General features: G+C 40.7%; 1 protein-coding gene across 2 annotated transcripts in view; it reads right to left on the minus strand.

The window, feature by feature from the left end:
• Window positions 1–11,306, minus strand: part of PPP3CB (protein phosphatase 3 catalytic subunit beta) — a 59,180-nt gene that overhangs the window by 40,655 nt on the left and 7,219 nt on the right. For both annotated transcript variants that reach the window (XM_008969014.4, XM_008969012.4), the window contains exons 2-3: window positions 1,877–2,077; window positions 1,059–1,183 (exon numbers count right to left, since the gene is read on the minus strand). In XM_008969014.4, coding sequence (XP_008967262.2) covers window positions 1,059–1,183; window positions 1,877–2,077 — 326 coding nt within the window. The remainder of the gene's footprint in view (window positions 1–1,058; window positions 1,184–1,876; window positions 2,078–11,306) is intronic.

The raw sequence follows: 11,306 nt of genomic DNA on the forward strand, positions 1-11,306 counted from the left end.
AAAACAATGTAGATATTAAAATGATGCTACGAGTTTATATTTACTGACTTGGAAGGATATTTGGTGTAGGGATGTACAAGTTACAGACAATATTATAATATGATCCCCTTTTCATTAAAAAAAGAAAATGTATATATTGGAAAATACATATTGTTCTACATTTGCTGCATTTTGTTTATATAATTTAAAAAGATGGCAGGGCAATGTGGCTCACATCTGTAATCTCAACACTTTGGGAGTCCAAGGCAGGAGGATCACTTGAGCCCAGGAGTTCAAGACCAGCCTGGGCAACATAGGAAACTCCATTGCTACAAAAAAATTAAAAATTAGTCTAGGCATGGTGGTGTGTACCTGTGGTCCCAGCTATTTGAGAGACTGGGACAGAAGGATCCCTTAAGCTCAAGAGGTCAAGGCTACATTGAGCCATGCTGGTGTCACTGTACTCCAGCATGGGCCACAGAGTAAGACCCTGTCTCAAAAAAAAAGAAAAAGAAAAGAGAAAAAGGAAGAAAAGGAACCATCTACTGTTAAGTGATAATCAAAAGGTCATTTTAATGCCTCAAGTTTTTAAAAACAAATTAATACTTTCCAAATACACAAAGATTCCATAGGATATACTTGAGTCTTAATAGCTACACAAGGAGAAACAGAAGCACTAGGGCTCAAGCAATAAAAAAATCACAATATACTTTATTTAATCAGACAGAATTCAAGTAATCTTTTTTCACATGGTTTAATGCCTTTAGGGGCAAGAGAGATAAATAGCACTAAATTTTTAAGGCCACTAGTTAACAGGGCAATAAAGACCCCTCAGTCAGCTCATAAATTCCACTGGGAAAAAAATGGCAATTATAATTATATAAACAGAGTTATACAAAGAAATTTATTTGAATTGTTTGAAAGACAGAACAGGAATAAATAGTAGCTTTTCATAAAAACTTCAGAATATGCAGAGTTATTAAAAAAACCTAACACAGGTACTTGTGAAAACTAGGATTAAGTGAAAGCATCTGTGTTAACACTTAACAGCAAATCAAATGACAGTTTATGATTATTACCTCTATACTAAAATAACCTCTGTCCACATAATCGCCAAGAAAAAGGTATCGTGTATTAGCAGGTGATCCTCCTACTTCAAAAAGTTTCATCAGATCAAAAAATTGGCCATGGATGTCACCACACACTGAAACAAGAAGATTATTAGATAAGGGAAAAAAATCTCTAAAACAACAAATTTTACTTAAGTTAAAACGTATTTTACATAAGACATAGTACAAATGCTATCAAGAAATGTCTGAGAAGGAAGTAGTCTATGAACAGTCATGATTAGGATGATGTGTAACCAAGTGTTCATGTGCTCAAGATCTAGAAAAAGATGTAACAGAAATAACAAAATTTGTGGTCAGTGACAAACTGAAATCTACATTTATAAAGATCGTCTCTAGGACTCCAAGGATGTGTTTTAAGTTTCAAGATGACAAAATTACAATGGTGGCAGTTAAAATATCCATTCTAACTCAATACTTTCTGTTGCTCTCTAAATGGTCACTTTTGGTATCTGATATGACATCAAGGTACTTGACCCTAACAATTGAAAGCAAAGTAAGTATTGATCAAATTGAAGTATGGTCAACACAACTGATGAAACCTTCACAAAAGCATATTAGACTAACTTCTACACTCAGATTATTTAGAATCATGTCTATTCACTGAAAACAGGCAATCATTTTTAAGTATGGAAAATAATTTGAAATTCAAGATAATGTCCAAGTAATATTGATTTAGCATACAGTATCATTGAAAACAGTAAGTTGTAAATCCAGGCAACTAAATAATGACATAATAAAAATAATACCCAAAACATGAATAAGCTTACCTGTGATTGGAGCTTCTACTTCTATCATGGTTTTCTCTCTCCGAAGGATGGCAGCACCCTCATTGATAATTCTAAGCGCAATTTCTTCATCTACTCGACCTTCTTTCACCAAGTGGTTCTTCAGAACATCAACCCTGGGTATCCCATCCAAATCAAATACTTCTTCAGATGTCAAGCGATGTGTTGGGGGGAAAGGGACAGCTGCAAATGTTTTTAATTAATAAAAGATAAGTCACCAAAAATACATTAACTTAAAAACTAATAATTGGATCTAGATAAGAGTAAAAACTGTAAAGCAGGGATTTTTCTTTCTTCTTCATTTATTGGGTAGAAGTGTTTTTCTAAATAGTAAGCAAATTATACCACTTTTAAAGCTATTTATACTAACATGTTCTTTGTTGAGAATTATTAGAGAAATGAGTTGTCTCACAAAATTAAGTTCTTTCAGGATAACCAAAACTTTTTTGTTTAAGCCAAAACATTTTTAGGCAGAACTCTCAAAATATTGTATTATAGTATTAGATATTCTTTACCTTAAATGAAGTACAATAAATATAATTTAATGCTGGGAGTAGTGAAGCATGTCTGTAATCACGACTACTTCGTAGGCTGGGGCAGGAGGATCACTTGAGGCCAGAAATTGGAGACCAGCCTGGGCAACACAGCGAGACACCATCTCAAAAAAAACCCCACAACACTTTAATACCAAATAAGCCTAACTAGAAAGAAAACCCAAATACAAGGTGATTTACCATGTTCCTTTCTAATAAGAACATAAAAACAATGTTTTCTGACCAACTTGACTATACACTTGTAGAGATATAGACCAAACACCAGATGTTTACTTCTGAAATGCAAATTAATTTAGGAGGTTTAAATTATAAATCATAATTTCAAAATATTGATTTTTCTCCTACCTTACTTAATGTTTCACAAAACACTTTCATTCAAAATCTTTATGCATATATTCGAAACCAGTGCATTCCTTATCATTGGAGTCACTTTCTGAGTCACCTAACACACATTCTGAAAGCAAATCATATTCATTTCCATCTAAACTGTTTGAGATACAGCACTTTTTGCATATGTGTAAAATGTTACCACTGCAAATTTATCCCTGTAATTTTTTTTTTTTTTTTTTTTTGAGATGGAGTCTTGTTCTGTCGCCCAGGCTGGAATGCAGTGGCGTGAACTCGGCTCACTGCAACCTTCGCCTCCCGGGTTCAAGGGATTCTCCTGCCTCAGCCTCCCGAGTAGCTGGGATTACAGGCATCCGCCATCATGCCCAGCTTATTTTTGTATTTTTAGTAGAGACCGGGTTTCACCATGTTGGCCAGGCTGGTGTCGAACTCCTGACCTCAGGTGATCTGCCCGCCTTGGCTTCCCAAAGTTCTGGGATTACACGCATGAGCCACTGCACCTGGCCTATCCCTACAAATTTAACCAAAAGTTCCCATTTCATCATAGTTAAGTAGTTGGTTTTTTCACTCCGCAGTACATATTTATGATTTCTGTAAGAAATCACCAACTGTACTGTTTTTAAGTGATATTTGTTGAGTGGAATGGAAAACATGAACATCTATTTCAATGGCATCTAAGCACAATTTTGAGGTCATATACCTAGGAAAAATTACTATATAGTAAGTTTTTCTTATTCCTTTTTTACTGAATCCAACAAGTAAATCTTTATGCATTCAAAATCAGCTTGGACTGAAGCAGTTTCAGGCTCTTTACTGAATAGTACTTTGTTTTTCAAAATAAAGAAAGTGAGAGAGAAAGGTACATTAGGAGTCTAATAAATATAGACTGAAATGTAAGGCAGCTCCCTCTTTCCAGATTTTTTTTTCTTTTTTCTTTTTTTTTTTTAGAAAAATAGGCCGGGTGCAGTGACTCACACCTGAAATCCCAGACTGTGGGAGGCCAAGGCCAGTGGATCACTTGAAGTCAGGAGTTCAAGACCAGCCTGGCCAACATGGTGAAACCCCATCTCTACTAAAAACACAAAAATTAGCTGGGTGTGGTGGTGCACACCTGTAGTCCCAGCTACTCAAGAGGGTGACGCAGGAGAATCACTTAAACCCGGGGAGGCAGAAGTTGCAGTGAGCCTAGACTACACCACTGCACTCCAGCCTGGTCAACAGAGTGAGACTCCATCAAATATATATATATATATATATATACATATATATATCTCTGAGCATATAGTATACAGTATTTTCCTGATGCTTTAGGGTCATCATTGTAATGATCAATTATTACAGAGAAGCTTGGAAATGTACAGAACCAACTGCTCCTTTACATTTCAACTTAAAGTAACTAAAAAAAACAAAAAAAAAAACTAGGTTAGATTCATATCAATTACCTAAGAAAGAATATAACCACATTCTCATACCAGGAGAAAACATTAAGGAAGAACTCAATCCTTTACAAGTGAGGTAAGAACTAAGGCAGAGAGATGCCAACCATTTCTAAAAGACTGAAATCACTAATCCCTCTTTTTTTTTTATTTGCTATCTAGTAAAATAAAACTGGACCTTGTTTATTTTCCCTTCACAAGAAACATGTATTACCATTACTTTTTACTCATCTAGAATAAGGCATTAAAGTATATTTTACCCCCAAATATAGCATGTCAAGATTCTAATAAAATAAAAGCCTCAAAGAATGTTTTTACCAATCAAAGATTAAACAAACCATTATATATGCTATAACCAAATTTGCCCTCATGGTAGAGTAATTGTTTAAAAAATAAACATTTTTAATGAATTGATTACTAAATAAATCAAGTGTTACTTTTGGGACATTACAAAAATGAGAAGGTTAAATATCTCTTACTAATAAACACAAATTTCTGAGATCAAGATAGAATCAGTTTTTTCACCAGGTCAGAGAATTTTTTTTTTTTTTTAGCACTCTACTTGGGAAAAGGAACACTATTTAAAATGCTACGTACTGGCTGGGTGCAGTGGCTCACGCCTGTAATCCCAGCACTTTGGAAGGCCAAGACGGGCAGATCATGAGGTCAAGATTTTAAGACCACCCTGGTCAACATGGTGAAACCCCGTCTCTACTAAAAATACAAAAATTAGCTGGGTGTGGTGGTGCACACCTGTAGTCCTAGCTACTCGGGAGGCTGAGGCAGGAGAATCACTTGAATCCAGGAGGCAGAGGTTGCAGTGAGCCAAGATCGTGCCACTGCACTCCAGCCTGGCGACAGATTGAGACTCAGTCTCTAAAAAAAAAGCTGTGTTCTACATGATGAATATTTCCTATTTATTTATTTATTTTGAGACAGAGTCTCACTCTTGTCTCCCAGGCTGGAATGCAGTGGCGAGATCTCGGCTCACTACAACATCCACTTCCTGGGTTCAAGCGATTCTCCTGCCTCAGCCTCCCAAGTAGCTCGGATTACAGGCACCCGCCACCACACCCGGCTAATCTTTGTATTTTTAGTAGAGATAGGGTTTCACCATGTTGGCCAGGCTGGTCTCAAACTCCTAACCTCAGGTGATCCACCTGCCTTGGCCTCCCTAAGTGTTGGGATTACAAGCATCAGCCACTGTGCCTGGCCTAGATGATATATACTTCCTAACAACCAACAACATAATTCCACTAATTGCTGAATTCTGTTCAAAACATAGAACTTCCTAAAAATCCACCTATGAGGCCACTCCCTACTTCCCCCTCAGCCAGACACAAGTGGTACTGCATGTTTTCACGCACACTGTGAATGCTCTACTTCAAGTCACACTGAAGAACTATAATGTATTCACCTGAAAAAGAAAGTATAAACTGACTCCATGCCACAGTTAGTTATCTAAAGACCTGTACTTTCCTACTTATTTTTCAACTCAAGGCACACTTCTACATTTCAAAACCAGCTGGGACAGCTTTTTAAAAATGTGTACAGGTTGAGTGGTAGAAAAACGTCACCTACTCATGAGTAAAGGTAGATGAAAGCTATAGGGAATCAATGTTACCATAACACTGAAAATAAAAATAGGCAGTTTCAAATGAATATGTTTTGGCTGGGCGCAGAGGCTCACCCCTATAATCCCTACACTTTGGGAGGCTGAGGCAGGTGGATCACTTGAGGTCAGGAATTCAAGACCAGCCCGGCCAACATGGTGAAACCCCGTCTCTACTAAAAACACAAAAAATTAGCCAGGCATGGTGGCCGCATGCCTGTTGTCCCAGCTACTCAGGAGGCTGAGGCAGGAGAATCGCTTGAACCGAAGAGGTGAAGGTTGCAGTGGGCCGAGATCATGCCAGTGCATTCCAGCCTGGGAGACAGAGCAAGACTCCGTCTAAAGATAAAAAATAAAACTAAAATAAATTTTAATTTATCAGCAAATAAGAGAAAAAAGGCACATATAGTGTTGTTTTGCAAGTGGAGAACGGAGCTTCAGCAGGAGACCTGACGGGGCAAAAGATAACTGTCCAAATAGAATTTGGCCTAAAATAAGTTGCTCAATAGAGAGTTAAAATTTTTTTTTCATCAAAAACTAATTCTCTGGCCAGGTGCGGTGGTTCATGTCTGCAGTCCCAGCACTTTGGGAGGCGAAGGCAGGCAGATCACTTGTGGTCAGGAGTTCAAGACCATCCTGGCCAACGTGGTGAAACCCCATCGCTACTAAAAACACAAAAATTAGCCGGGTGTGGTGTCGCGCCTGTAGTCCCAGCTACTTTGGAGGCTGAGGCACAAGAATCGCTTGAACCTGGTGGGGTGGAGGTTGTAGTGAGCTGAGATCGTGCCACTGAACTCTAGCCCGGGCAATAGAGACTCTATCTCAAAAAAAAAAATTAATTCTCAACTACTACTTTGTTTTGCAACTCCTAAAGCATTTTAAAGCATTTCCATACAGTTTTCAGGCTTTTTAAAGGTTTTGCTTTTTTTATTTCTAATTCATCTTCAGCCAACTATTTCTACTTTTTTTTTTTTGAGACGGAGTCTCGCTCTGTTGCCCAGGCTGGAGTGCAGTGGCGCAATCTCTGCTCACTGCAAGCTCCGCCCCCCGGGGTTCATGCCACTCTCCTGCCTCAGCCTCCCGAGTAGCTGGGACTACAGGTGCCCGCCACCACGCCCGGCTAATGTTTTTGTATTTTTAGTAGAGATGGGGTTTCACAGTGTTCGCCAGGATGGTCTCGATCTCCTGACCTCATGTTCTGCCCGCCTCGGCCTCCCAAAGTGCTGGGATTACAGGCATGAGCCACTGCGCAAGGCCTATTTCTACTTTTCCAGAGTTTTTTTTTTTTGCCTCCATATATACTTTTTTCTCCTAATTTTCAGACTATGTTTCCTTACTTTTCTATATTTGCGACAGGGAAAAACCAGAAAACAAATGTATATAAATGCAATATAAATAGTCAACAACTGAAATGGCTAATAATATTTGTTGGAACAACCTAAAGAGCTACGAAATCGGCTGGGCATGGTGGCTCACGCCTGTAATCCCAACACTTTGGGAGGTCGAGGCAGGTGGATCACCTGAGGTCAGGAGGTCGAGACCAGCCTGGCCAACATGGTGAAACCTTGTCTCTACTAAAAACCCCAAAATTAGCCGGGCATGGTGGCGCACACCTGTAATCCCAGCTACTCAGGAGGCGGAGGCAGGAGAATTGCTTGAACCTGGGGGGCAGAGGTTGCAGTGAGCCGAGATCACACCACTGCACTCCAGCCTGGGTGACAACAAAACTCCATCTCAAAAAAATAAACCAATCAAACAAAAAAGAGAGCTACAAAATCTCCTCAAAACCTAAAAATCTTGATTTGGTAACATTCATTTTGACCAAACTGTTCTGTTGAAAATCTTCCTTTTATCCAAATTTTGACATGAAGGGCATATCTATATAGTAACCAATAATATTCGCAAGGTATTTTCACTCACATTTAATGTATGGTGGCTAAAAAAACAAGGACTGAAAAACATTTTAATTTAGGAAGTTGGAAAAAGAAACCAAGAACACAGACTGATCAGGAATTGGGAAAAAGGGGGTGGTGGTACAGAGATCTTCTTACTGTTTCTACCACTGGGCAAGGAAACCTGAGAATTAACTGATCCTGTTCCCCAATTCTTAGCCCTATGAGGCCTCTGACTTCAACGGGGGTACAGTCTGTGCCAAGTGAATAACTTGACTCCAAAGTATCATTCAGATGCCTAAGGTCAGTTAATCTCATCATGCTTCCCATCATTGCCATCCTTGGCAACTATCCAAAATACAGTCTCTACATCTATACTTCTAAATTTTTCTCTGTATTTCTTTCCCTCATACAATTTCCTTCTTGCTGTTCTCCCTCCATCCTTTTCATTGAGGCCTTCAGAATTCCTATTATAAGATTTTGTTTTAATCTATCCCACAACCCCTACACACAATCTCTTTTTTTGTTGTTTTTTTGGCAGAGTCTCGCATCGTCGCCGGGGCTGGAATGCAGTGGCAGGATCTCAGCTCACTGAAACCCCCACCTCCCAGGTTCAAGCAATTCTCCTGCCTCAGCCTCCCAAGTAGCTGAAACTACAGGCACACACCACCACACCTGGCTAATTTTGTGTGTGTGTGTGTGTGTGTGTGTGTGTGTGTGTGTATTTTTTTTTTTCAGATGCAGTCTTGCTCTGTTGCCCAGGCTAGAATGCAGTGGCGCAATATGAGCTCACTGCAACCTCTGCCTCCTAGGTTCAAGCGATTCTCCTGCCTCAGCCTCCTGAGCAGCTGGGATTACAGGCATGCACCACCATGCCCAGCTAATCTTTGTATTTTTAGTAGAGACGGGGTTTCACCATGTTGGCCAGGCTGGACTCGAACCCTTAACCTCGTGATCCGCCTGCCTCGGCCTTCCAAAGTGCTGGGATTACAGGCGTGAGCCACAACGCCCAGCCAATTTTTTGTAGTTTTAGTAGAGATGGGGTTTCACTATGTTGGCCAGACTGGTTTTTTTTTTTTTTTTTTTTTTTTTTTTTCTGAGACGGAGTTTTGCTCTTGTTGCCCAGGCTGGCGTGCGATGGTGCAATCTCAGCTCACCGCAACGTCTGCCTCCCAGGTTCAAGTGATTCTCCTGCCTCAGCCTCCCAAGTAGCTGGGATTACAGGCATGCACCACCACGCCTGGCTAATTTTGTATTTTTAGTAGAGACTGGGTTTCTCCATGTTGGTCAGGCTGGTCTTGAACTCCTGACCTCAGGTGATCCACCCACCTCAGCCTCCCAAAGTGCTGGGATTACAGGCGTGAGCCACCGCGCTTGGCCTCTCTGTTCTTTAGCTCTACACAGAATACTGTCTTCATCTCTCTAGTTTAATTACATCTTGGGTCTCCTGAAGGACAACACTTCTCAAATTCTTTTTTCAAAGTGGATGGTGCTCATTTTTCCGCATTCCACTAATCTCAGTGGAGGCTTCAGCATTCTCTTAGCTCCGCATTAGCACTTCCAACATCATCTCTCCACTAAGGGAAAAAAAATGCCTCCTCCTTTGAGATTCATGCCTTCTGGCTAGTTTACCCTTGTCCCTGCTATCTATTAAACTAATCATAGGCTGGGTGCCGTGGCTTACATCTGTAATCCTAGCATTTTGGGAGGCCGAGGCGGGTGGATCACCTGAGGTCAGGAGTTTCAGACCAGCCTGGCCAACATGGTGAAACCCATCTGTACTAAAAATATAAAAATTAGCTGGGCATGGTGGCGGGCTCCTATAATCCTAACTACTGGGGAGGTTGAGGCACGAGAATTGCTTGAACCTTGGAAGCAGAGGTTGTAGTAAGCTGGGATTGGGCCACTGTACTCCCGCCTGGGCGAGAGTGAGACTTTCTCTCAAAAGAAAACTAGTCATCATAGGCTCAAGTTTCTGGCCCACAAGTCTTATCCATTCTAAGTTCCACCATTATCAAAACCTATCTAAAACTTAAGAACTGGCCAGGTGCAGTGGCTCATGCCTGTAATTCCAGTACTTTGGGAGGTCAAGGTGGGTATATCGCTTGAGGTCACAAGTTTGAGAACAGCCTGGCCAACATGGCGAAATCCCGTCTCTACTAAAAATACAAAAATTAGCGGGGCGTGGTGGCAGATGCCTATAATCCCAGCTACTTGGGAGGCTGAGGCAGGAGAGTCGCTTGAACCTGGGAGGCAGAGGTTGCAGTGAGCCGAGATCATGCCACTGTACTCCAGCCAGGGCAACAGAGTGAGACTCCATCTCAAAAAAAACCAAAACCAAAAAAAAAAAACAAAAAAAAAAAAACAGGAAAAACATAGGTATTTAGAAATGTTTACAGAATTAATGATTATAGTTTCCAAAATACTTGTTTAAAGACACTAATTTATGTAGCAATGACAATATATTTATAGTGTTTTATTCATAGTTGACCAAGTACTTTCACATACATAATCCTACATGATTCCCAGGGACATCCTTTGAGTTTGGTCAGGCAAGTTTTTGTTTTTTTTTTCCACAGAGTCTCGCTCTGTTGCCCCAGTTGGAGTGCAATGGTGAGATCTCAGCTCATGGCAACCCCTGCCTCCCAGGTTCAAGCGATTCTCCCTACCTCAGCCTCTCGAGTAGCTGGGATTACAGGCGCCCACCATCACACCCGGCTAATTAGTATATTTTTAATAGAGACGGGGTTTCACCATGTTGGCCAGGCTGGTCTCGAACATATGACCTCAAGTGATCTGCCCGCCTCCACCTCCCAAAGTGCTGGGGTTAGGGTCAGGCAAGTTTTATCTCCATTTCACAAATGATAGATAACAGGTTCAGAGACATTAAGTTGCTTCTCCAGGGGTTTCACTAGTAAGAAGTAGAGCCATAGCTGAAATTGAAGTCTTCAGAATGCTGCTCCTGTAGCATATGTCTTTATACCAACACAATGACAATTTTCTTTTGACAAAAGGAGACATCAAAAGGCTGATCATGGCTGGGCGTGGTGGCTCACACCTGCAACTGCAGCACTTTGGGAGGCCAAGGCAGGACAGTCACTGGAGCCCAGGAATTTGAGACCAATCTGGGCAACATAGTGAGACCTCTGTCTCCATAAAAAATAAACAAAATTAGCCAGGCATGGTGGTGTGTGCCTGTAGTCCCAGCTACTTGGGAGGCTGAGTTGGGGGATCGCTTGAGCCCAGAAGTTTGAACCTGCGGTGAGCTATGATCATGGCACTGCACTACAGCCTTGGTGACAGAGCAAGATCCTGTCTTGAGGGTTAAAAAAAAAAAAAAAAGCCTCATCATGAAGAATGATATAACCATTTGCTTGCCAGGAGTAGAAGTATGGATTGGCCACATGCTTTAAGGAAAGATTCAATAAATCCAACAGCATTGTCTTCAAAATTTCAAGGTATCCATTGGGTCTCTTTTAATTTGTGGTGGTTTTTAAATATACCTTTCCCTCAAAATTGGCTCCCCTTCCTGGCTTACACCTGTTAAGGTATCACCATTCTCTATCACTC

The sequence above is a fragment of the Pan paniscus genome, chromosome 8, assembly GCF_029289425.2.
Source record: "Pan paniscus chromosome 8, NHGRI_mPanPan1-v2.0_pri, whole genome shotgun sequence".
Classification (NCBI taxonomy): domain Eukaryota; kingdom Metazoa; phylum Chordata; class Mammalia; order Primates; family Hominidae; genus Pan; species Pan paniscus.